This window comes from Drosophila hydei, unplaced genomic scaffold (genome assembly GCF_003285905.1).
Source record: "Drosophila hydei strain 15085-1641.00,03,60 unplaced genomic scaffold, DhydRS2 tig00000060-arrow-pilon, whole genome shotgun sequence".
NCBI classification, from domain to species: domain Eukaryota; kingdom Metazoa; phylum Arthropoda; class Insecta; order Diptera; family Drosophilidae; genus Drosophila; species Drosophila hydei.
In genome coordinates, this window is record NW_022045656.1 from 6230246 (window position 1) to 6257744 (window position 27499).

Here is a 27499-nt window from a genome sequence, read left to right on the forward strand (position 1 = left end):
CAAGGTCAGCTGTAAAATGTAAAAAGTTATGTTAACTAACAGGAATTGAAATGCAAGCCACTTATTCGATTAAATGGCTATCGTACGTTATAAAATATTAATGAAATACATACTGTGCAGTAAGAATTAAATACGATACGTTTTATACGAGATGCATCGATTTACCAAGATAATCTCTCGAGACTTTACCACACTGCTACCAATCGATACAAAGCTTTTTAAATTTATGAAATCATATTCGAAAGCAATGTAGAATGATATAAATTATAAAATATTGCATTATTTGCATATGTCTTAGCTGCTTACAAAACAAATTAAAATTTAATATTTAAGTTGTTTTACTTATATGCTATTTAAAACAGAACCTTGTGCATTATTAACTATCGATAACAAAATCGAAAATGCGCGGATAAAATAAAATATTGCATTATTTACAATTCGAACTATTTTATATATAAATTATTAATTGATTTTAAGGTAACGATATTTTACGCTGTAGGTAAAAGATAGAATATATATTTGTACAATTTCCACATTAGGGCATTGAAATCCACCATTCGCCGGTGCTGTGAGTGTTACCATATTTTGTGCCCAAATTTAATACGTTTAGTATATTGGGTGAATATGCTGAATGCATTGGGTTGTTGTCTTTTCCGTCAAAAATCTTTCCTGCATTATTTGATCAACAAATAAAAAACAAAAATGTGGCCAATAATTATGGCTCTCCTGCGGCGCAATGCTGTTTATATCACTTTACCAGCTGCTGCCGTCGTTGGCTTCGTTGGTTATAATTTAGAAAGTCTTCTATCCGACAAATACACGCCATATAGTCGTAAGTGACATTTTTACCCGTAACCACATAACATTCCCTAATCATTAATCTATTTTAATTATAGCTTCCATACAAGAGATCCGCTCTCAGCGCCAAGTTGCTGAAAATTTAGTAGAAAACGCAGTTAATGTGGAGAAATTAAAGTTGTCTAGCTCCGTGCTAGAGCGAAATTTATCACCGTCATTGCAGCCGAAGGCGTGATTGCTGAATAGGTTGTTACCTAATTATAAGGAATGTAAAATAAAATTATAGTTGAATAAAATAGTAAAAAAAAAATTGATGTCACTTTTACATCCCTTGCGGGGATCGAACCCGCGACCTTTGGATTAGAAGTCCAACGCGCTATCCTCTGCGCCAAAGGGACAGGTGGTGGACGGTTCGCCAATAACTTATACAAGCCAAGTGGAGTTTTTTCAACCTATTCAAAGCAAAAGCTCGTTGCGCCTGCTGGTTGCTTACAAAAAAATGAAAACCGTTCTAAGTATATTCAAAGCTGTACAAACAACTTGAATGCGTCTAGAACAATTCTGAATTAAGTATTTTGTTAAACGTGAGGATATACATGGCCTCGGTGGCGCAGTTGGCAGCGCGTAAGTCTCATAATCTTAAGGTCGTGAGTTCGAGCCTCACCCGGGGCATGTAATTTTTTTATTTTTAAAAATTATTTTTGTTTGTATATATTATACTCTATTCCCGTTCAAAATGGGAAATTAGAATATAATGCGTTTGTTGAAATGTATGTAACAGACATATCGATTAAAAGCATGATAGAAATATATTTATTATATTATAACTTGGATGGCCTAAGAGCAAGAATCTTACAATTTTCTATTTAGTTTTATGTATATTTTAGTCAATTTTGATTTATGTTATATTTTGGATTTTAAAGTGAAGTTCAGTTGAAAATAACATCAATATGTGAAAGATTTTGCATCAGGTGACAAGTACTCCAATAGAATACGTAGAATATATTATAAAAATTTTCATAGAAATCCGTTAGCTAACACAGAAGTTACTAAACAAAACGCATCTGTCCTATACATGCGCACGCAATATTCAAAAAATTGAATTTGTGATAGAATTGTGGTTGAATAACTAGCTACTACTTTACTTGAATTAGCACGTAATAACGCAAAAATGGAGTGGTGGTGTTGGTAGAAGTTCGGGGTTCAAGTCCAGAGAAAAACGCAGGTTGCATGGTGTTCTCTTTCTTAGTCTTGTTTTACTTTTGTATTTATTCAGCTTGACAGTTTAAAATGGATCTAGGTTATTGCTTATATCAGAAACGTTAACATGCTCTTTAGCTTAATTATTGTTATAGTGAGAGATGCAGCCATGGCTTATTTGCCCATGCGCTGAATGGACCATTCCTGCTGGCACAGCGGGCAGCGATTGTTTTGCTTGACCCACAGCGACATGCAACAGTGATGAAACGAGTGATTACACTCGCCCCAAACAACAACACAATCCTGACGACCCAACACATCCCGTTTGTTCTCCGCCTGGCAACGTAAACACGAATCTGCAAGAAAAGAGAACAGCGAAAAGTTATAAATACGTCAGCGATCGAGTAACAGGCAGTTGAGAATTACAATAGAAGAGAATCCACGAGGAAAGACGTAAGCAAAAAGCATTTGTCGTCAATTAGACGTGTGTGCTACGTAATACATTAAATGTGACTTAGTAGCAACAGCAAAAATAAGTGTTATATAAAGTCAACCACTTGCAGCTGTCTTATTTGTCAACACTTCATTAGAGGCTTGCTTGACGAGAGTGAGAGTGAGTGTGAGAGAGATGGGACTACTTATTGCGCAAAGTTCGCAGATATTATTTCAAATGTTATGCGTTGGTAGAACAATTGAATTATGTGTAAAAGTTGACTTAATACTGTTTCCCGTTTCTCTCTGGTTACGAATTCGCAGATTTCGCAAATTGCAAGTTGCAATTTGATGTGCACTCTTATCGCATTGCGATTTAATTCGCGTTCATTCAACAGTTCACACACACACACACACACACACACATATATACACATGTTTTTTTGTCGCTTCATTCAATATTGAGTTAAATATGGTTTAAGCGCGCGTATGTGATCCAAATCAGATTCGCCTGTTCGTGGGAGAGGTCACTGACTTTCCCAATTGGAAACGCATCGGTTTTCACCTAAAAACAATAAAAATTATAAAAAATAATTCTGAGAATTTTTGTAAATTTGCCAAGGCAATGCAAAAGCTATGCTCCGACTCTCTGTGTGTGTATGTGTGTACGTGTGCTTAGGCATCACCTGAGCTGCGCTAATTTCAGGTGCAGGTGTTGGTGTTGACATTTCGAAATCTGAACGCGTTTGCATAAATTTATAATACGTACTGCCTACATAAAAAGTAAAACAAAACACAGGTAAGTACGCTGACTCTAGCACCTGTTATCGACTTAGAGATACTCTCTAAGACAGTCAAGAAAGTTACAATTGATTTACAGCTAAGAAGAAAAATAATCAATAAATAACAAATAAATAAATGATAAACAAAAAATTGTTAATTTGACACTTTTAAAAGATACAACTGTAGTTTACTTTTGAACGTTAAAGGCAACGCATGTATTCTGATTAGACTTGCCTTAACTAGCTGTGGTTTCCAATTGGAATTGCTGTTGATTACATTAAACGTTGCTGGGAGAGTGGTGAATACGTTATAAATACACAAATTAAAAAATTTAAAAAAAATAAAATAAATAAATGGAGTAGGAAAATAATTATATGCATATATATTTAGATATATCAATTTAGTGAATAATAACAAAATTAAAATGCAGCAGCATATGAGCTGGCATTCTGCATAGGCATATAACCGTTTGCTGCATTTCAGCAGAGTATTTCGCATGATTCGTACGACGATCGAGAGCGTCGTCATTTAACAAGTATACGCCACAGTGGCTGGGCCAAAGGCGGCTGCTGACGACGGCAGAAATGGCGAATGGAAAATGAAAATAAAAGAAATGATGCACAGCAACAGGGACTGAGGGGCCGAGGGGGCGGAGCCAAGTGGAGCTAGCACTGAATGAGTCAAAGAATTATGTGTGCTGTTCTGTTGTTGTATTTTGTTCATATTTGGTGTGAAAAAGCACAAGAGACTTTTTTCTTTTTGTATTGTTGTTGTTGCGTTTTGTAATTGAAAACCCACAACAGGAAATTGTTAACATTACTTATAAGGTTTTTCCGCGAATTTCAGCTAACGAAGTCAACAGCCGATGGAACACTACAAATTGCGCCTTAAACTTAAGTAGGCTATTGGTCTTTGAACTGAAACAGAAACATATATTAAAAATCATATATATAAATTTCCATGATCATGATCAGTTATCTATGGATCATCATCATGATGTCTAAGAAGGAATTTTCTTAGCAGAGAATTCCCTGATAAGAACGGAAAGATAAAGTTCCCTTGATTGCACTTTGACTTCGAATCCGTCTCCCTCAGGCAGAGAGTGAGCCTCATTCTCTATATCCTTTCCCTCTCTCACACACACACGCATTATCAGTGAAAGGGAGACAGAAAGACAGTGCGGTATTAGTGGGAGGGAGACAGAGAGAGACTGTCGCTCTGTCTCCCTCCCACTGACAATGATAATGGACATTCATTTGCTATTTGCTTTGCTATCAAAAAATTGAGCTTTAATTTTGATAAGCTACCTGGAGCAGGTAAATAACCTGTTGCTAATCGATTATTAAATGGCACATATATTAGCCATAGCGCTAAAGTGCTATAGTATGGATGTTACAAGTCCGAAATTCGAAATGGAAATTAGATAGAAAAATGCGTGCTATGTGGCTACAACTGGGACTATGGATGTTGCTCAATGAGGCAGCGGTAAGCGGAAGAGAGAGCGAGTGAGAGAGAGAAGGAGAGAGAGAGAGAGAGACACTAGCTGTTAGTTTAGCCAATAACCAACTGATTGATAAACCCTACCTAGCATGCACGCCTTTTGAAGTTTACGAATGTCAAGTGCTTGGAGCTGCCGACAAATGCGGGCTTCTGCCGCTACGATTATTGCCGTCTGAAGGTGGTGCGACGCAATCAGGTGGAGCTGTCGTTGAAGGTCAGCCTGTTGCAGCTGCCCATCACGAACCTGACGACCCGGCTGCAGTGCTTCCAGCGCAGTGATGGCTATCGTCCCTTCGTCTATAACATACTCTTCGATTTCTGCAAGCTGATGGCCGCCCGCAAGTATCGGCTGTCATTCGAGAGATTCGTCTTCGATACGATCAGGGAGCATAGCAACTTCAATCACTCCTGTCCCTGGACTGAGGTAAGCCAGACAGTCAGTCAGTCAGCCAGTCAATCTATCGGTCAATTAATCGATCAACTCCTTAGAATTACATGATGGTGGACAAATTTGCCTTGGACTTTACCAAGGTGAATATGCCGGTGCCAACAGGTGTCTATCGTCTGGACTTTACCTTCTATGCCTACGGCATTGCACGCACCCTGACTCAGGTCTTCTTCGAGAAACTTGACTAGGGCTAGAGCATTACGCAGCCGTTCAATTCAGCGATCGACATTAGATTTCATCTGAATTCATATGTGTTTTCTATAATAACAATAAAATGATTGTCTGTGCAAGTTAAGGCCAATCAAGTCAATAAACAATTACTGCTCACACATAAAACCACACATCGTTCATATATTTATATGTATATATATAGTATATATATATCTGACGAGGGCTTGTTTTGTTATGGGGGCCGGCGCACACTGGTACAACACTGCATGAAACTAGAGTGAAAAATTGAGAGAAAACACATTATTAGATATTTTATGCCACATTACCCAACACTGTTTTCAGCACTGTTTATATTTTATGTTATGTTTGTATGTCATAGTAGACGATACATGATAGAATTTAGAATATATAGAATACAAAAAAATCAACATTAGCCAACACTGTTTTCAACACTGATAAACTATATTAAATGAGCTACGATACTTGTTTTGCAAGATATACAATATAAAGCAATAAATAGAACTTAATCATAGCCATACATTACCCAACACTGTTTTCAGTGTTGTTCCCGACTTGAAGCTACACCAACACATACATATAGCAGCTGAGGGCTCTGCCACGCCTCCTTCTGCCTGTTACATACATTTTCACAAAATCATTATACCCTGAATTCGTATGTTCAATGGGTTCCGGGTATAACAATTCGAGTGAGTCAATTAATTAACTGCACAGTTGTTTTCTCTATACCCTGTATTAAATGAGTGTCTAAGAAATGGGGTGTATTGGGACTTCATACAGAATGTATGGATCTATTGAACAATTGAACTGCATTGTTCACAAATCAATGCATAACTTAACTAGTTCATTTAGTTGACTGGTTCCATTGAATAATTTAACTGATTCATTTTGATAAACTGCTTTATGGAATAAATTTAAGTAAACCAAGTGAATAAGTTCACTAGTTTATTTTGAAGAACTGTTCACTAGAATAAATAAACTGTTAATGAACTTTTCAAATGAATAAGTTCACTTGTTCCCATTGTAGAACCCATGAAATGCATTAATTTTGATCAATCGTCTAATAGAGTAAAGTTGCTAGCTCATTTTAATTAGCTGGTCAATTGAGTTAGTTCATTTTGTAGAAAGATTCGACTAAATAATAATTCAATACAGGGTATCTGGCAGTTGAGCACTGCCGTTTTGTTTCTTATCAATGCTGTTTAAGTGCGATTGGGTCCGATAGGGCCGATAAAAGGAAGGTGTGTCCGCCTCAAGCATCTCTGACCAAATGGGCAAACGAGTATGGAAAGCGACAGTCAGACGACAGCGATTAAAACGAGCTAATTAAAAATGTGCATAGTCAGGTGGTAGTGAAACGGCGCAGACAAATGAAACGTGACAAGTGACGCGATAGAAACGCAGACTTCGAATCGAGAACCGAGCACCGAGAACCGAGAAACTCAGGTGACTTGCGAGCGTTACATAATAAGAAGAATTCTATTGGAGTGGAATGTTGACTGTAATTTTCCAACTCCCGACTACAGAATGCTAACTGTATATAGGTAGTTACTTTTAATAACCATTTTCTGCTGCGATATATATTCAGTGAAAAGTATAAAAGTCATGACTGGAAGGTAGACTGGAATACTGGATATAATAACTGTAACTGCTGAAGGATTGTAGAGTATATAACTTAACAGGTAAGCTCTTTCGCTCAAATTGACATGATTTTAGTCATACTCTACATGTATTAGATATATATCTATATATATATATATATATATATATATATATATATATATATATATATATATATATATATATATCTGTTACAATCACATTTAATTTATTTATACTGAAACAGTTGTAGTCTCTATCACTCAATTGAATCAATGAATCGAAGCAAATGATCCCAAAACGGATTTTTATTGTTCTACTTTTTATTAATACCATTTTAGTACACCTCTTTATGGCCTAATCATTAAAAACCAATTAAAAATTTTATAAGCGATTAAACTATATTTTTAGTTCATAGATTATTAAGTATATAACTAGATAACATATATATATGTGTGACTTTTTTTTCGCCTTCTTTCGTCTTCAGCTATGCTTCGATTAGTTCAATTAAATATTCCACAATTGCAACACAGATTCGCTCCGCTTTGCACTAGTTCAATTGAACAAAATCATATAACGCAATAGACGTGCTTTATTTCATCAAAGGGCAAATGTAAGAGACGAAGAGAGAGAGAGAAAGAGAGAGTGATGGGGGGTGATGAAGCATGATAAACCTGTTCAACTGGCATCTGAAATATTTTTATTAGTCAAGTCGGCTGATCCGACCAGACATCTATAAATATAACAACGTTTAAACAATTCAAATTCCGGTTTGCAACACCTGACTAGACGCCAGTGAACCGGGCCTAATGCATTCAGACTCAGCGCGCCTACTAGGCGAGATATGCAAATTTGCCGTCTCTTGTTGTCTCCCTCCCTTGTTCCCCTGCCGCTCTGTGTCTGCGCCTTATGTAACTTGTGACTGGGCGACGAGTGTTAAGTTCAAGGTTAACGGGTGAGCGGGTAATCGGGTAAGCGGGTAAACGGCCGAACTGTTCGCGGCATGACAATTGTTAGAAGTTAGCAGTTTTGTGTCTGAAATTAACAATATTACTGCTCGACACTTATCACACATGTGACACGCGTGCCGGGGAGCGGGAGGGGCTATCCATTTTCGATAGCTGCGTCTAATTAGTGAAAAAGCGGTCACATGGTAATGCACTTACTCTTTCCCTATTTTCCAGTTTGTTTTTCACGCTGCTTCCATTGCTGATTGATCAATTGCCTTCATTTCGCAAATCACGTTGCACGAATCGTCATTCTCTGACCGTCGCATTTCGCCGAACTCCTCTCCATTTGTTGCCTTGCACATTTATCGCCCAATGAACATAACTCGTTTTCGTCTCTTCTTCTTCTCTTTCGCTTTACTGTAACGGTTGCGTTTACGTGACGTCACGCACGGGGGCTTGTCTTGTATGCCAAAGCACCAGCACCAGCAGCAACAACAACAACAACGATGAAACGAACGTGCCCCCAAAACCGGCTCGCTCTTGCTTCTTACCCTAGATTTGCGTTCTCTACTCTTCGCTGTGTACACTGTGCTCTTAAATGCATCGCTCAGCATAGGCTGCGAGGGCCGAATTGCGCAAAAAACAATTATTGAGCTTTGCACGCTGTTGCAATGACTTAGGCTTATGAAGGATTTTTTGTGAAAGCGTTCATTTGGGATATTTTGCTGTATAACGAGTTGGTGTGAATGTTAGTTGAGTAAAGTCGCACATGTGACCAAGTGGAAAGTGTAAATGTTGTTAGCTAACTGTTAACGTGAGGGCGGACAGCACAGAACACAGGAAAAACGCAGTTATCAGCTGAGTGTTTAATTACCATATGTATATATATTTAAGGGAATTTATTTTATAAGACATATCTAATCGAAAAAAAATGTACTTACGTACTTACATATATGCTTATATATATATATATATATATATATATATAACATTTATATTTAAAGTAACAATGTGTACTGCATATAACACGATTAACCTATAGCCAAATCGGAAATCAAGTCGTTGGCACCTTTTTGGCAATCTGCCTTCCTTTCACGAGGTATTTGTGAAAACGTGCAGAGTAACTAAGTGCATTAACCAGAGCGAGGCAGAGGCGGAACCAGGAGGTTCTGGCAAGTTCCACTTGTAGGTCGACATGCCCAAAGTCCAATGATCGTAGTCACATGCACACAGAGAGTAGAGAAATGGCAAACGAAAAGAGAGCAAAAGAAATAAGAAAAACAACAACCACAAAATAAGATGAAACTTGAAATTGATTTTAAAAACAGAATCGATGTACGCGAAAGCGTTGCGGCGTGAGTGTTTGTATATATGTGTGTGCGCGTGTGTGCAGGCCGTGAGATGAAGAGAGCGAATAAGAGCACGTAAGAGCAATCAGGGGTACGGGGGTATTGACTCTTCAGTGCATCCATCGCACAACGCGTTCGACAAACGAATGGAAAATTTCGATTTTCGATTCGCTGTTGCCTTTTACATTTATTTTTCAAAATGCTTGCATTTCTCCACATGGCAAAGTCTGTATATCTGTGAATGTGTGGGAATTTTCCATAAGAAATTCCTCTCGTGTTAAATTTAGGACTTACTTTACACCATACACTTATACACGCATGCATACATAGGGCATTTCAATTGCAGCTGCCGCCTCTCACAACTCTTACGGAAAAATATTCCATTGGTTAAAAAGTTTCTCTTCGAAAATGTATGAAATTTAAATGAAAGAAGTTCGAATAAAAAATATATATAATCCCACTATTTATGTTAAACGATCATAATTTTGTACGGTAACCGTTAAGCGTGTTTACAGTACAACAAATTGTAATTCTCTCCGTTTATCATGTGCATTGTATCTTCATGGCTCCCTTATCACAATCTCTTGTCCCGCTGACCTTGCAATCCCGAGACTTCAACGTGAACTGCAAGATATCATCTTTTGGCACGCTTTACATAAGCACGTGTTTTCTATCTTTTAGCGAGCTGAATGTCCAAGAGTTTTAATAATAATATTAAGATTGTCTCAAATTATCTAATTTGTATTTTATATTTCGTATATTATTAGTTTAGTTATACTACTTATTTAAAGATGAGCTTAAGTCGCACGTATTATCTAATAGGGATCTAATGTAAATTATATTCATATACAACAATATGTAAATATTTATATGTATACACAAAATTATGGAATGAACTCTTAAACCTAATTATATTTGTTTTTATATAGACGTTAATTAATTTTCCCGCCTTAACTATTATAAAGCAGGCAAATATTGATATGGCAGCTCTTTCAAATACTAATCAAGAGTAGTTCACATTTTTGAGTCCACTTTTAGCTACCCCTTACTATGGGTTGACATATCTAAATATTATAAAAGCTTACATTTTACTAGAGGCTATTCAGCTTAAGGAATTTTGGCAATTCTCTCTCATGGAATCTTATATTTTATAAGAGCAAGGCAATTCATTTCAATTTACATATAGTATATTTTATAAGAGTGTTAAATTAAGTGAATTCGCTTTAAAGGATTTGGACAGTGCTCAACGTATAATTTGATTTTTTTCTAAGAGTATTGAGTAAGGCGAATTCGCTAAAACGCTTTAAGGCGACGAGCTCAGATTTTATATCTAAATTTGCGGCGTACGTTTTTATTTTTTAATAATTCCACAAATAAAGCATTTTTATTTAAAAATGTTTTTAACCAAATTAAATCTGTTATGAATGCCATTTGCAATGTCGTGTTATTGTTATTCGCTATTTTACTTGAACATCAACTGTAATAGTGAAATAGTAAATAATTGTAAATGTAAATAGAAGCTACACCTATGACTAAATTACTGACGACCGACTGGACTGGACCGAATGGCAGACAGACATACTGTCGTCTAACAGATTAACTGTCATAAAATACTGAAGCGGGAATGAAGGAATTAGACTGGGCAACCGTTATAAAGCAAAAGCATTGTCGTAATATGATAGTTATTCTTATTATTATTGTTTGCTGCACGCAATTGTTATTTCGCTTGACATTTTTATTGGGCTGCTGTGTGAAAAGTTTTTTGAGATTAGAAAAAGCAAAATGAAATAAATAAAAATAGCCATAGGGACAGAAGAAGAATAAAAAATTTACATGCCCCGGGTGAGGCTCGAACTCACGACCTTAAGATTATGAGACTTACGCGCTGCCAACTGCGCCACCGAGGCTATGTTCGCATCGTATCTCAATTGCCAACTTGAAACAGCCACGTGGCAAATTTATTTTCTCTTTTTGAATCCGAATAAAAATTTTTATTCTTTTTTTTTGTTTATAGTTCTCACTTTTATGAAATGTGCTAAGGACTTAGAACATTTTTACACGTAATTTTAAGGTATGGAAATATACTGAAATACGTTGCAAATATATACATATTGATAAATATATTACATATGCATACATATTATACATGTATGTGTATACAGTGTATAAGTATATATTTAAGCATATATAGAAAACATATATCATAGATTAACATGGGATACATGTGTGTATGTGGCTAATTAGCAAAATACGGCGCAATCTACGTAAAGATTTTATTCACGCTTGAACCGGTCAGCGACGCGAGACTTTGACCTTGAGTGAAGGCCATTTAGCCATAATTACTCGAGTGAGTAACTAAGAGCAAATATTTGCACTCGCTGCACGTGTATGCTGCTCGACTCTTTTTGTTAAGTATGCATCTAGTAACTACGTAAATTCCACATTGAAATGAACAAAACAAAAATTTCAGTGCGCTTGCGAAATCGGTTGATAACCGCAATAGATTCGGCTATAAAACCAAAGTTAGTTCATAATACTAAACAGTTCTTTTTTACGGCTACTGGAGTCAAAGCAAAAGCAATTGGTTTGTCAGAATTATAAAAATGTGTATATAAGTGTAGATGTATGCATGTATGTGTATGTGTGCTGCTGACTATTTGAGTGTATTAGTGGGAGGCTCGTCAGTCGCCACAAAACTTGCATACTATACGCCGCCGTATGTATGTAGGTACATATGTGTATATCTGAAACACATTGAAAAGTATTTCTGCTTGTATCGTGTGCCAAAATGAGCCCACACATTGAGTAAGAACAAAAAAATAAATACACACACATTTGCATACAGCTGTGTAGTTCTAGGCAAAGAGGCGGGTGTGTGAGGCAACGTCGGACATCACATGCTTAAGTTAATTTCTTGTTGCTTTTGTTTTTATGTTTGTAGAATTTGAATGCTAAATTTAGCAACATTTAGTTGAATTACACCTAAAAGAGCGACGATGTTGATCGCTCTAAAAGCATTGCGCTCTTTAGCGTGCATGAGTATGTGTGTGCCAATAAAAGCAGAGTTACGAGAGAGTTGTTTCGAGCTCTCTTTTTCTGTCTCTCTCTCTTACTCTCGACTAGGGGGAGAACGGAACGGGTAAAGCGGCCAAATTTTCGCTTGGCAATTTGTGTGTTGTGACTCCTAACAGCAATCAGATAAATGAGCTTTTAATATTTCTTGAAAAATTATTTAAATTTGCGCGTGCTGTCTGTTACGGGCAACGTCCGGAAGCGTCAAATGCGAAGGCGTGGGCCACCCAACTTTAATTAGCTCATGTTCTGCGATTGTCACTTATGTACTTAATTCACGCACATTTATAAATAACTATCATTATTTTATCAGACTGTATATCTGTCTGTTCTCTGCCAAGTTAACGCACAAATCAGTGGCTCAGCTTGTACAAAAATTGCTGACGCAATAACGGCCAATTGCATCAGCCGTTTAGGCAACAAGAGTGACAGGGCATGCGTCGAAGTTGGCTGCTCAACTCTCTATGTAATGTGAGCATCTTCTACACAGCACTGTTACCAACTGCTTCAACGCTGTTCGCACCCTCTCTCTTTCTCTCCCCCTCTATTTCTCCCTGCAAATTTGCTTTTGTTCTTGTTCTTGTTGTTGCTGCTGTGAGCAGTGTACAGCAGCGACTGCCAAGTCTTGGGGGCCTGTCTCTTCTGTTATTGCACGAGTTTGTTTGTATAAAAAATGAGTGAGACGAAGCGATCATGCTTTAAAGTTACACATACGCATATATATTTATACATACACATACATAAACATACAATAGTATTTATGTACATACAGTATATATATTGTTGAGTCATGCTTAGCGTTAGTTTTATTTTTACCTTATCAATTATTTCGATTTCCCAGAAATTCCAACATAATTTGTAGTGATGGATCACATTTTATTATCAATTTGCTTCAAAAAGGGGAGGTAAATATTTGTATGGTATAGAAATTGGCATATTATCCCATAATAGTGCAAAAACAATAGTGAATGTATTTATTTTTCGAATTTATTAAAAAACTATATATGATATATTGATAAATTTCGATAAACGGTAAAGTATGTACTTATTTGTATATGTATGAATATTAAAAGCCATCGAATAATGTCCTTTCTTAATTGCCTGATTATATATTAAGTTCAGTTTCGTTGTTCTTTTAATATAATAATTTAAATATAATAATTTAATATATAAATTTAAATATGTATTCGCATTGCTTTGCACATGATTTTTACTTTTGTTTTACAGTGGAACCTTGATATATGCAATAATTATTGGTCAAACACGACTGTCAGCTCGAAACACTTTCGAGGGCAAATGACGGTCGTTGGTTAAGCTAAACCGTAAAAAGAAAACAGGGATGCTGATGAACAACTCAATACCCTGTTCAGCCAAAATTTTAATTATATACTAGTACATATACACTATTTAATAAGGCTAGTCTAAAATGATATCAAGCAGATATGTGCATATATATATATATATATATATATATATATATATATATATATATATATATATTACTATATTACTATATGAATATATATATACCTACATATACATATATGAGCGGTAATTTAAAGAGAGCATTTTGAAATATGAACTGATATATCCTATTCGAGAGCACGTGATTGAAGAACAATCTTAGCTGAAATTTTCCGTTAATCATGCACACACTCATACGCAAACGTGCAAGCTTACGCGCCCATTAGCTCACAGTATCCTCTGCATGAGTACACGTTTCGGTACGTGAGCGCCGGCATGTATGTGTGTGTCTGTGTATTAGTGTTTGCTTGTCTGACAATCGTGCTGTCTTATTTATAGGCAATAATATTGCCTTTTTGCGAAATACATTGAAAGACGAGCCCCCTACAATTGGAAGTGGGATTTGCAGGCATATAAGCGCAAAACTAACTAATAGCAAACGATGTCACAATAATAATAATAAATTATTAAGCTTTCATAAACAAAATTGATTGTTTCGGACTCGGACTGGGCTGGATTGGATTCAGTTGGGTTGGGTTCGGGTTCGAGTTTGAGTATTTGTGACTGCTTGGACTGAAGAGTTGGCACGCAAAATGTGCTCCAAGGCTGCCTAATTTGCACGCGCCCTCAAAGTCAATTTAATAATATTCAATTGAAAATATGTGTAAATAAAAATCAATTGGCGCAAACAAAACGCATGCGAGCAAAGCAATTGGCTATTAACACGACTCCACCGCAGAGCAGCGGTAGTGGCAGCGGCAGCGGCAGCGGCAGCATCAGCTGCTGTAGCCAAAACAAATCAATAAAAACTTGATGGTGCCACTGTGTCGCGGCACGTCCTCTAAGAAAAGAGTGACGTTAGTTTCGTGTCAGTCGCGCAGGCGCGCCAAGCGCTAACTCCAGAGACCTTTGACATTGCTCTCCACTTGCAACCTAATGCCAACAACGTCGTCGTCACACACGCACTCACACACTCACACACACACACGCGCTAACACACACAACTGTATGTGTTGGCGCCTCAATTCATTCATGACTTTTTTCTATCTGCTGCTGTTGCTCTTAAAAGTGTCTGTGTTTCCTTGCCAACACACAGCAGATACATATGCAGATTTATATTTTACACACATGGGCGCAATGGCGCTTTTATTCTCTTGCAAGTCAGTGTGCGAGAGAGCGCAAACAGGTTTCTCTTTCGCGTGCGCTAGCTATATAAACGTTGCGCATTCGAATCTCGTGCTTTAGTGCCACAAATGTGGATATTATCACATTTAGTAGTTTGTTAAAAGGTAAAAAATATTTAGCTTGTCTGTCGAGCGAACAAGAAATAGCGAAACTATGCAAAATTACACGTTCGTCAACAAAAATATATATATAAAATATTCGAGAAATTGTATTTAATAAAAAAAAATAAAAATAAAAATTGTACAATTAAATAACTGTTATAGTGAGTTATATATCATTGTATATACGCAAAAATAGTTGTAGTTTTTCGTGCTACAAGTTTCGGTCGTAGCCTTATCGAATTTATTGTGTCGCGTCGTTTCTTTAAATTTTATGCAAAACACAGCAGCGAAAATGTCTGAGCCAAACGCTATGTAAATTTATGCGCATTTCTTTCGCACTACGTCAATTCGCGAAAAAAAATGTATTAATGAGCCACACTAATGTCCAGTCGGGTGTATTAAGTTATTTAATGCAATAGTTTTACGTAATTTGAATGGCGGAATGGCAAAAATACAATGAAAACAACAGCAAAAGAAGAAAATTAAAAAAATCCCCGAAAAACCCGCACTTACCAAGGCTAAAACAAACTAATAGAAATAGAGAAAAGGCGACAACAAATAACAGCAAAAACAATTAGTAAAAAGGAGCTAAATTGCAAAATATTCGAAACATTTTTGAGAACGCTCGACCGTGAAAATATTTTTAAATTTAGAATTGGTTTTTATCGCAATACAGAGACACAGAAGAGTGAACAAATAGATAGAGAGAGATAGTTTATATATATATACATATATATATATATATATTGTATTTATATATATTGTAGTGTATTTGCGTATTTCGCGAAAATACGAGCAAGCATTTTATTTATTTTTTTTGTTGCAAATTTTAAGCGTGAAGCATACGACTAAACGTGGGCGATATCAATTGAACTAAATTAAAGTTTTCGTCTGGAACCAAGACTGATTGCCTAGTATTAAAAAAACCCGCATCTTGCGGCTCGACTTTGTTAATTAACAATAAAACAAAGCCGCACTTAAGAAATAAATGTTTTGTTTTAAAAATAAATTCCCAAAAACAAAAAGGCATCAAAACGAGCAACGTTGCACTGTTGACAAATGAGCCGTCATAACAGCAACAGAAATTTGCACCTGTGTGTATACTTTTGCATGTGTGTGTGTGAGTTGTGGGAGAGCTATGTAACGTTTACAGCACGTGAGCGCATATAAGAGAAAATTAGTTTTCAAAAGAGCACGCTGTGTGAGCTGCGCTTAAGAGCATAGCTAAGTATGATGCGTCGCTAACTTGCGAAAGTGTGTGTGTGTGTGTGCGCGTCACACATATGTATTTATGTACCATATACGTATTTTTATGGAGTTGTATTTGTTGTATGCTATCATGATAGATCATAATTAATTAGGGCATTTAGAGATAAAAACCTCAGCAACAAATACATATACATGAATTTAACGTGAATCATCAGCAGACACACACATACAGCAGCAGCAACAGTCCCACTCACGCATTAATGCATTTATGAATGTTTCAAGGGCAACAGCACAATTTGAGGCGCATTTGCGAAAATAATGCAAGCCAAATGTCTGTAATTGCTTTTAGAACATGTATGCATGTTTGTATATATGTGTGTGTGCATATAAGTGTGTAGTTCAAATTGTAAGGCAATAGCAGCATTTCATGTTATGTCACTACTCGAATCAATAGAGGAAAGACAGAAAGAGAGGGAGAGGGAGATGAGATGAGAGAGCCAAATAAGTAAATGGCAGCAGCCAGAAAGGCGTCGACGCTACCGTCGCCGGCTGTCGCAGTCACCGGTCGACGTCGACGTCATGGCGCCCACGCTCACCGTTAGCATCGCCATCACATGACGCAGGAGCAAGCAACTCGTATATATTCTTTTTTAACTTTCGCTGGCCCACAAAAATGACCATTAATTTTTTTAAGCTTATAAATAAAACAAAAAATATATAAAAATGTCGCAAAGTCAAAGTCGAATGTGGAAAATTTTTGAAAATAAACATATTGCCAATTGCCGCATGCCATCAAACTAAAAACAGAATTCTTTGAAACATAAACAATATTTTTTTGTGAAAGTGAGAAAAGGCGCCAACTAAGCAAAGGAAGAAAAATAAAACAAAAACTGAATTTGGCATAAGTGAAAGAAAATGTGTCAGATATATTATTAATAATAGCTAATAGAACAGTAAATGATTTTTTTAACGTCTCTGATGGCTATAATAGCCATATACTTTTCGCTGACTGTATAATTGGTCACGCGTGCAGACTTGAGACCTATATGTTTACATAATATTGAATATTTATATAACCGTATGTGACAAACACATATGTATGCGCATCCAGCAGACATTATAATATCTATATTTCATTTGAAAAGTGTGCTTTACCTCAGACCATATTTATTTAGGAGGGGCTCGCAGCACTATCAATGTGCAAACAAACCAAACCAAGGCTGATAAAGCCCAGACATTTACAGGTGGTGACAGTTATCATTTGTTTTTAGCCCTAATTGAACTTTCGATAGAGTCCAAGTGCAATAACTATAAATAACTATACACTGACAGAAAGGAATGTGCAATAGCAAAATTCCATCTTAAGGATCTTAGTACAAAATTCTTCTTAAGTCTGATGAGCGAGAAGTCAGATTAAGTACAACTAAATCAGTTTATTAGATCTGCTAAAGTCTATTAAGCAAGAGTAGAGTCATTTTGTAATAGTCACAATTCTAAGTTAATTATAGATTAATTAAAAACTTTAAGCAGAAATTTAAATTCATAAATAAGTTAAGTAAACGCTGCAACAAGTTCAAGAGCTTTTCAACTGATTTCAACACACATATTAAGAAAATGCATTATTATTATATTATTCATTATTATTATATTATTATATTTTTTTTCTATTTTTTTTTTATTATTTTATTTATTATTATTATTATTCTTAATTATTAAGTTTTTATTATTATTTTGAACTTTTATTTTATATTATTATTTTTTGCTATTATTTTTTTATTATTATTAATTATTATTATTGTTATTATTTCTTTAATTTGATTTTTATACATTTTTTATTTTTATAAAATATATTTTTCATTTGCTTATTATTTTAGCTCATTTCTCAAATATATTTTTATAATTCCCAACTGTTTATTCTTTGCAGCAAAGACAAAAATTTAAACGCAAGAAGAGACCTTAGAGTCCTCTACAGACAAGAGAAAAAAAATTAACAGAAGAATTCAACTCCCCCAAGGTAGAAGCGGAGAGTTCAAGCTCAACATTAGACACAATTTGATACAGGATGAGTGGACGCGATAATCGAGGCGCCGGCGGGGGCGGAGGTGGAGGCCATCATCACCAGCCGCTAAGCAGCGCCATGGGCAAATTAAAGGAAAAACTAACCAGAGCTGGCGTAAGTATGTTGCTAATATGCCAACTGCTCAATTAATATGCGAACTGCCGATGGAAGCATGACAGCGTCCTCTTATCGCAAGAAGCCTCTGCTTCACAGCGAGCATACCTACATTCTTTTGGATGCTGCTGGGTAAAAAGGTGGTGCATCAGCAATAATGCAGATGTGGCACTATGACTCCTATTGCGAGTGCCACAAAAAAAAAAATACCTTGAAGTTACGAGGTCTACTAAGCTGTAAAAACTCGATAGAAAATGTATAGAAAGTCCAGTCGGGATTGCCCGACTCGGAGATTGCCCGACATAGAAATCTCAAGTCTCTAGCTCTTTCAATAGTAACTAAACATTTTATTATATATTATATGTCTATATATGAGTGGAAAGATTTTGTTTGAATACATTCTAGATAAGCCTTTAATAGAAATGATCTGAATAGTTCCCTAGAGTAACTTAATTACCTATATGATATAGCTTTAGACAACAGATAAATCCAGTCAAGAAGCTATAGAAATTGACAAAAAGTTCCTGAACTGATAACCATTTGAAGTTACATTTCCTTTAGAATAGCTTAAGTATTTAGCATAAAAAAAATAAAATAAAAACCCTAGAGTTATGCTTCACTGTCTTAGAAGCCATAGCCGTGTAGCCGCTAGAGACTGAGAGATCTATGGACTGTGTAAGAGCTGTCAGAGCTAAACAGAGGAGATAAGACTGACCAACCTTTGGCTTTGATTTCAAGAGCAACTGAGCGTGGTAATCATTGTGGCGCGATTAAGTTATATTCGCAATTGAAAGCTTAAGCTTAAGTACTCGACGAATTCAAATTTAATATTCATTTCGTTTATTTTGGCAGGAGGAGCTGGGCTATCATCGCGTGGAGAGCAATCTGTCAGCATCGAATACGGGCACCAGTCTGGACACAATATTGCCAGAGGATCCGTTTCCCTTTCCCCAGGCAGCGCCACAGCGTCATCCACAGCAGCAGTTTCCACATTTGCATCCATTGCAGCAGCAGCTGAGACAGCCACAGCAACAACAGCAGAAACAGCAGCAGCAGCAGCAGCAGCAACAGCAACAGCAACAGCAGCAGCAGCAGCTGAGACTGCTGCATGACGTGGACGACGAGCCGCCGCTCTCATTTCGTCCGCTGCTCGAGGACGACGATATCAACGAGCCACCACAGCAGATCCAGCAACAGAGAACAGCTTTGCGTTCGAGTGGCAGCTTGGAGCTGACGCCTTTGCCGCCGCCGCCCACATCATTGGAGCCGCATCGTGATCGCCAGCAGCGGAGCATTGTGACTGGCGCCGGTGGAGACGATCTGCAGCGCAGCAAGCAATCGCTCAAGGGTTCGCGTGTCTCCTTCGAGAAGCCGCAACAGCAGGGCAACAGCAAGGCAGCGGAGAGCAGCGACGAGGATAGCTTCGAGGATAAGCGCATCGGGTTCCAGCAGCAGAAGGCAACTAGTGTCGATCACAAGGGCATACTCAAGGATTTGCGTCACATATTGGCCAACGATAATCGTCGCCAGTTTCAGGCGAAGAAGCACGTCTCGCTTGACATTAAGGGCACACGATTTCTGCAGGATCTGCTCAAGGACTCATCGTCGGAGGAGGAGTTTCATAAGACGCGCCGCGAGTTCCAAGGCCGCAAACATCAGAGTCTCGATCCGCGGGTCACCTTTAAGCTCGACAAAGTATTACAGGGCTCCAGCACCGACAGCGATGAGGAGGGCGACGACGCCGAACACAAGCGCCTAATACATCGTCCCAAGGACATTACCAAGCCAGTCATTATCGACCTGAAGGACCTGGAAAGCGAAAGCGACGAAGATTTCCTCAGCTCACGACAGAACTTCCAACAGCAGCGCTCCATTAGCACAGATTCACGCAAGAGGTGAGTGTTTAGCCAAACAATGCTGATTCCTAACCATCCATTCTTGATCTCCTAAACCCCAATTCGTATCACAGATTCGTTAATCTCAATCCTCAATGCTCATGCCCCAATTTGCAATCTCTCAAGCTACGTTCTACGATGACGCAATTTCTTTTTTTATTATTCGCAGCCGTCGACTCTACGAAATGGACGACATGGGCAATAAGCGGGGTGACAACATCCGCCACGCCGTGCCCTTTGTCCGACAGATCACCGAGGATGGCAAGCCCAAGCTGGAGGTCTATAGGCCCACAACGAACCCCATCTATATATGGACACAGGTAGGTCAAACGAATGACGACAGCGTTCGCATGCGATCTCAATTTCTTATTCAAATTGATAATGCGACTATGCCCAAACTATGACGTTTATACGAGGTGTTTGTCTACTGTAGCTGTGCTGATATAGTATACTGTACCTGTAGCTATATGTATATGAGAATCGAAAAGAAGTGACTGATTATCAGGTACATCTCCTTAGTGCTCTAGTAGTTACATGCGTAATACCCCATTTCGTCCGATCTGTGAAGCATCAGAATATTCGGATTAGTTGCGATTAACATGGCATGAACATTATCGCAGCCAGCCTATTGTTGGGTCGTTAAGCGCGACTGCTGCGGCCGCTAAACTGGCGCCTATAATGGAGCACTCGACTCTAACGTGTGACTGTACATGCGTGGGCGACGCTGAAGGAGAGAGTGATGTGAGGTGATGTTGTGGGTGCCTGGGGTATGGCCTTATGAATGGCATTAATATTGCCATAAAGCAACCACTCGCGCATTCAATTTAGCGCTTAGTTTGTGGGTCGCCATTGGAGAAGCGCGTGGCGGGCTATTTTCGCACGCCCAGATTGGACTTACCCCCACTGCCCGGCGCTGTCGACCCCTCGTTAAGTCTTTAATTGAAATTGATACTGAAATAACGCCGTTAGTTAGTTATGCGAGACTAAAAATACAAGCCAGCGCCTCAATAACTGAATGAATTGAGGGTCGGATAGACCCGTCAGCTGTATCTTATCGACCCTCTAGCCCCCTTTCAATCATGATTGAGCTGGGCTGGCTGCATCTGCTGCTGCTGGCCAAATGTGCGCTTAGCTTAGTTGCATTTTGCATATTAGTGGCAGCACGTCGAAAGACGCGAAAGAAACCGACTTAAACCGACTCCCGGGATAGTCCCCAGCCTCGCATCTTGCGCCTTATCGCGATCTTTGTGTGAAGCGGCACACGTAAACAGCGTGATAAGCGAATGTCAACAGCTGTGGATGAAGCTAGCTAAAGCTCATCTTTAATGTGCTCGGAAACATAATCAATTATTGGGCTATAGCCCTGATGAAATGCATGTTGATAAGACGTTCAACAGTTAATAATAATAAGCATTTGTGCAAATATATATATATATATATTTATATTCAAATATATAAATAAATATATATGTAAATATATATACATACATATATGTTATATGTACGTGACCGCGCAAATCGTTCTCAAAATCTAACGGCCTAGCTTGCATTCGAGTCGAGCTCCAAATGACAGGTTTTTAGTTTCAGTTGAGTTTCATCCGTCCGGCAATGCATTAGAAGCGTCCCGAGCTCTACGGCACTCGCACTCGCAAGGTTTCGAAAGTTTAAAGTGAAAGGCGGCAGTGCAACAAGGTTGCAACTGCAACTGCAACACAAACTCATTTCAAATCAAGTCGACTCTCAGTGTTTGATCCATCATGAAGATCCTTATGCGCGCGGACACGCACGTGTCCTTCTCGGTGCCCATAGATGAGCCCAAGGCCAAGTGCACCTACTCTCAGGTTGATTTCGGCTTTAACTGCACTAATACATATACATCTATCACATTAATATATTTTTCATATCTCATTTCAGGTGCTAGCTGCGCTGAGTGTGTCGCTGGGCTCGTTGGTCGTGGGCTTTGCCAGCGCCTATACCTCGCCCGCTTTGGTCTCCATGACAAACACCACGCTGACATCCTTTGTGGTAACACCTCAAGCGGTAAGTCTAACACGAAATTATAGTCCAATTCAGTTAAGAATAGTTCTTGAAAGTGCAATGATCATAATTGAGCTAGAATCAAATGCAACAAAATTGTGTTCAGATCTCAAGTCCAAACTATTTTCCTTTGCCTATTTGATCACATTTCAGCTAAGGATAAAACAGATCATAAGATATTTAGCTTGAGTAATCCCAATTCAAGTTATTCTAAGCTAAGTTTCACTTTTGTGTAAGATTTGCTAACATTTTCGAATACTTTCCGAGTCTAATAAGAATTGATTTGCATTGACAACTTTGAACTCAAAAACTTGGCTAGACTCAATGAAATTCTTAAATGTTGTTGAAGCATTCATATTTCCATTGAAATAGTCATAAAGTGAATTGATTCATGAAGCTAGGTGACCTTAGCAATGGGTAGCTGACGAGGTCTTGGCTGTGAGTTCAAGTCCACAACTATTTTCGATTGTAAATTTGTAGTTCTTATCAAAAATGGAAATATTTTGTATTGAAATTGGATTTTTTCTTTGTCAAGTTCTTTGTCAAATTTTTAGAGTAGTTCTTAGCAGAAAACTAAAATAATAAAAAAATAAAAAAAAAATAATAAATATATAAATATTTAAATATTTAAAAAAATTTAAAAATTTTTCTTTTCATTCAACTTGAAATTACCCAGAATTTCTTAAAAATTTTTGACTATTAAAAAATATTTGAAATTAATTTCAAATTCTGTTAGAAGCTGTCTAGAAATTTTGACTTGAGATACTAATTGCCAAATATGATACCTATATCCCTAATAACAAATAAAGCTTTGTGTTGAAATATTAAATCTCAATTCGCACTTCTATATCCGATCAGATCGAACTATGAATTGAAATACTCTTAAGTAAAGCTGAAGTCAGCAGAAATTGAAAACAAATCCCTAATTCCATGTACATTTCTCTCTCTTGCAGGCTTCCTGGGTGGGCGGCATTATGCCTCTAGCTGGTCTGGCTGGTGGCATAGCTGGCGGTCCGTTCATTGAGTACCTGGGCAGGCGTAATACGATTCTGGCCACAGCTGTGCCGTTCATCATTTCGTGGCTGCTGATCGCCTGTGCTGTCAATGTGGTGATGGTGCTTTGTGGACGCTTCTTGGCTGGCTTCTGTGTGGGCATTGCGTCGCTGTCGCTGCCCGTCTACCTGGGCGAAACGGTGCAGCCGGAGGTGCGCGGCACACTGGGTTTGTTGCCCACGGCGTTTGGTAACATTGGCATATTGCTGTGCTTTGTGGCCGGCACCTACATGGACTGGTCGATGTTGGCCTTCCTGGGTGGCACGCTGCCCGTTCCATTTCTTATACTGATGTTCCTCATACCGGAGACACCACGCTGGTATGTGAGCCGGGGGCGCGAGGAGCGGGCGCGCAAGGCGCTCGTCTGGCTGCGCGGCAAGGAGGCTGATGTGGAGCCGGAGCTGAAGGGTTTGATGCGCTCCCAAGCAGATGCCGACAGACAGGCGACTCAGAATACAATGCTTGAGCTGCTCAAGCGCAGCAATTTGAAGCCTCTGTCCATATCGCTCGGCTTGATGTTCTTCCAGCAGTTGAGCGGCATCAATGCCGTCATCTTCTATACCGTGCAAATCTTTCAAGATGCTGGCTCCACCATCGATGGCAATGTCTGCACCATCATTGTGGGCGTGGTCAACTTTATGGCTACATTTATAGCAACGCTGCTGATCGATCGGGCTGGCAGAAAAGTGAGTGGACAAGCGCGTCTCCAGTCATCAATCAAGTGCTATAGCAAACAAAACTCTCTTTTCCTAGATCCTGCTGTACGTCTCGAATGTGGCTATGATCTTGACGCTATTCGTGCTGGGCGGCTTCTTCTATTGCAAGTCCACGGGCATGGATACCTCGAATGTGGGCTGGCTGCCGCTCAGTTGCTTTGTCGTTTACATTTTGGGTTTCTCGCTGGGCTTCGGACCTATTCCGTGGCTAATGATGGGCGAGATTTTGCCGGCCAAGATACGTGGCTCTGCTGCCTCTGTGGCAACCGCCTTCAACTGGTCCTGCACGTTTGTGGTAACCAAATCCTTCCAGGATATGATAGGTAAGCCAACCAAACGATAGATGCTCTCGGAATCATTTATTAAACTATCTGGATCTGTAGATTTCATGGGTGCACATGGTGCCTTTTGGATGTTTGGCGCCATCTGCTTTGTTGGCCTGTTCTTTGTGATAATCTATGTGCCCGAGACGCAGGGCAAGACGCTGGAGGATATTGAGCGCAAGATGATGGGACGCGTCCGTCGCATGTCCTCGGTTGCGAATATTAAGCCATTGTCCTTCAATATGTAATTCTGTGAGATCTTCACATCGCACCAGATTGAAATACAGAAGATGAAGGATCTTTGAAGCGATCAAACCAAATATTAGTCTAGTGTCTTAGTGCTTAAGTTGTATAACTATGACGTCATCGATGACGATAACTATAGCTAGCGTCGATTGTCAATTGTCGATTGTCGATTGAGCGTGGCTTTATTTTTATTTAGCAAAAGAATTTCCTTTATTGTTATTATTATTATTTATATCGTCGCTAAGTCGCATTAGTTTTTATGATTCTGTAAATTATGAGTTATGAATCGAATAATCGAATAGTCGAATCTCTGTAGAAAAATGACAAGTAGTTGATAAGAGAACTAAAAAAAGGCAAATTAATAATGTTCCCTATTCCTATACCCAATTCCTTCTTCACCCCAAAAACAAGTTGAATCTAATTGGCTATTCGAATATTGGAAACAAGAATCTTACTTAGAAAATAAAACAATAATGTATAAATTAAATTTAATGAATATAATAACAAACAAATGAACTTTCTTCTTTTTAAACGGAGTCAGCGTGAACCCCTCTGAGAATTGAAGAAGTTGCGCCCATGCCAAAAAACTATTTTAATGCAATATCAAATATTTGCATGCGACCTTCGAAACGTAATTTACAGTTTCACAATGTCGGTCGCAAATACGTGAGCATTATAATTTATATGCACTCACATATATATATATATATATATATATATATTCATGTCTATTTCCCAATCCCCATTCTAGAGTGCACCATATATGCCCTCACATACATATACATGCGGTGCACATGAGCTGCATCTGAATATATAGCTATATAAAAAATATATATAGCAACGTAATCAGAGCTAGACTCTATATATTGATATTTACAGAATATTCGACTTATACATGAATACAAAGTCTCAGATAGTCAAGCAGCAGTTCGACTCGATCGATCGCTTATCGCTGATGTTACGGGCTCATAATCAAATCCAATTTACAAAGCAAACTATATGGCGTTGCATTTATTGGATGAATGCTGACAGATTAGACATCGATTTTATAATACCACACAAAGCAATGCAACGGCAAAAATAATCTTAGTAATACAAAAATAGAATTGTATAGGAGAGTGTGTTTTAAACCATCTTGCATAAGGTTTCTTAACTAAATCCAAATATATTTGTTGGCGTTAGTAAAAAGTTTTTCCTTTAAGGATATTTAAAAATATAAATATATATATTTTGAGATTTCTTAGTTTAGTCGGTCATTGGAAATATAAGCATCTAGAATATAATAAATATTAAAACAAATAAGACCATAACAGTCGTATAATACGCATTCACTATCTAAAAATAAAAGATTGCAAAATTTTATGTTCTCCAAATTGTCAATGAACTTTCAAGTCATATTAGAATGGAGATAGATGAATGCAACAACATATGATGCTTTCCGATTTGCCACACAAAAATGGACAAATATAAGACCCCAGCTCTTAAGCTCTCTCGATTTACGAGGATATTTTAGAAGTAGATTCGTATCACCGAACGTCAATGGAAACTATATGTGCCCAGATTAAGAAGACATTTGAAAATATGACTAAGCATGATATAGGATATATATAAACTGAACGATGAACTGCATTAGAGGTCACTTAAGCTCTGTGAAGATCTCATCTTTAGAACATCACATTTTTAAACACAACTATCATTTTTGTATCGCAGCTAGCGGAGTTCTAAGAATAAATCTGGGATAATCAATTGAGTTTTTCATTGTAAGACTGATCTTAATTAGTTAGATTTGAGAATCTAGAAAAGTGCTATTCGTATACATGTCATACAGAAACAAACCTTTCTGAATAGAGTCTAATTATTTAGTGTTTCAAACACACTTATTTATGGCCACAATATAGACTTTTGCTATGAGCTAGTCCTTTATGTACTATTGATTATTCGAAATTCGATTCATGCTTGAAATCCTTATTCAGCTCATCTCACTAGTTATTTGGGCCAATGTGTTTCTATTAGAAAAGTGTTTTGTGTGTACAGAATGACTTCTTAGAAACTAAGGATTGATAATACTTTAACAAAGGCTTTTATACCCGTAAAGGTTGGTCTATATGAAGCATTTCATAAATAATGACGTCTTCAGAATCAAGCGTTTGAATCTCTTTGGCATAGTGAGCAACGCTCTAAGTTATATGGCCAGATCAATGTGTTTTAAGTATAAGTTCAGCTCAGAGCTTCGAGTTCCAAAGATCCTTAAGTCTTCAAAGAATGCCTCATCCTGCTAAAGAAACTCTTTTCAGATCTACAGTTGCAGTTGTTTGGAGTGTAGTTTGCGCTTTTCTTTATAGTGCCATAGCTTATCTAAAGTTTGTTCTCTGCTTTTGTAAATCAGATATGCATATATAGTATACATTTATAAACAGGAATGATCTAGTACGACTTACCCATGACTTGAACGCGGCAAATGGCACAAATATCGCATTCGACGTCCCAGCTCCACATTGCAACAGCATTCCATTTCTTTAGCGTAAACATTTTCTCTGGCTTGTTGTCGTCTGTGAGCTTGTTATCCACTGAGTTTTCTCCATCATCGGCCATCTTTCCACATACACATACATATACACATACACTAATTATTTTAAATAAATTTTTTGTTTAATTTGTTTTTAATGAGAAATGTGAATGCCACTCTTCTTCTTCTACTGCATCTACAACAATAACAGCTGATTGGCGAGTGCAGATGACTAAGTTCCACAACATCCACACAGCATACACCCTGTTAT

The 27499-nt window shown here is 37.8% G+C and overlaps 4 protein-coding genes and 3 non-coding genes across 8 annotated transcripts; 4 read left to right on the forward strand and 3 right to left on the reverse strand.

Moving 5' to 3' along the window:
• The first annotated feature begins 607 nt into the window (after positions 1 to 607).
• LOC111600598 (small integral membrane protein 12-A) lies at positions 608 to 1108 on the forward strand. The gene is made up of 2 exons (XM_023316790.2): positions 608 to 832; positions 897 to 1108. Exons 1-2 carry the CDS (start codon positions 703 to 705, stop codon positions 1031 to 1033), a joined length of 267 nt encoding a protein of 88 aa, XP_023172558.1. The 5' UTR covers positions 608 to 702; the 3' UTR covers positions 1034 to 1108.
• A 15-nt stretch (positions 1109 to 1123) lies between these two features.
• Positions 1124 to 1196, reverse strand: Trnar-ucu. Its single transcript has one exon. It is a non-coding gene; the product is annotated as a tRNA-Arg (tRNA).
• A 201-nt stretch (positions 1197 to 1397) lies between these two features.
• On the forward strand, positions 1398 to 1470 carry Trnam-cau. Its single transcript has one exon. It is a non-coding gene; the product is annotated as a tRNA-Met (tRNA).
• A 412-nt stretch (positions 1471 to 1882) lies between these two features.
• Positions 1883 to 27314, reverse strand: LOC111600604 (RING-box protein 2). The gene is made up of 2 exons (XM_023316799.2): positions 27161 to 27314; positions 1883 to 2354 (listed from the first exon to the last, which is right to left on the reverse strand). Exons 1-2 carry the CDS (start codon positions 27312 to 27314, stop codon positions 2173 to 2175), a joined length of 336 nt encoding a protein of 111 aa, XP_023172567.2. The 3' UTR covers positions 1883 to 2172.
• Positions 4585 to 5483, forward strand: LOC111600603. The gene is made up of 3 exons (XM_023316798.2): positions 4585 to 4698; positions 4802 to 5137; positions 5203 to 5483. Exons 1-3 carry the CDS (start codon positions 4603 to 4605, stop codon positions 5347 to 5349), a joined length of 579 nt encoding a protein of 192 aa, XP_023172566.1. The 5' UTR covers positions 4585 to 4602; the 3' UTR covers positions 5350 to 5483.
• Positions 11083 to 11155, reverse strand: Trnam-cau. The gene has a single exon. It is a non-coding gene; the product is annotated as a tRNA-Met (tRNA).
• Positions 15009 to 25234, forward strand: LOC111600602 (facilitated trehalose transporter Tret1). Of its 2 annotated transcripts, XM_023316796.2 has the most exons (8): positions 15009 to 15073; positions 18204 to 18452; positions 19305 to 20347; positions 20517 to 20667; positions 22262 to 22387; positions 23338 to 24123; positions 24191 to 24476; positions 24537 to 25234. In XM_023316796.2, the coding sequence occupies exons 2-8, from the start codon at positions 18342 to 18344 to the stop codon at positions 24722 to 24724; spliced, it is 2691 nt and encodes an 896-aa protein (XP_023172564.1). In that variant the 5' UTR covers positions 15009 to 15073; positions 18204 to 18341; the 3' UTR covers positions 24725 to 25234. The 2 variants fall into 2 exon arrangements, with proteins under 2 accessions (XP_023172564.1, XP_023172565.1); XM_023316797.2 differs by lacking the exons at positions 15009 to 15073; positions 18204 to 18452; positions 19305 to 20347; positions 20517 to 20667 and adding an exon at positions 21912 to 22188.
• Positions 27315 to 27499: the final 185 nt, after the last annotated feature.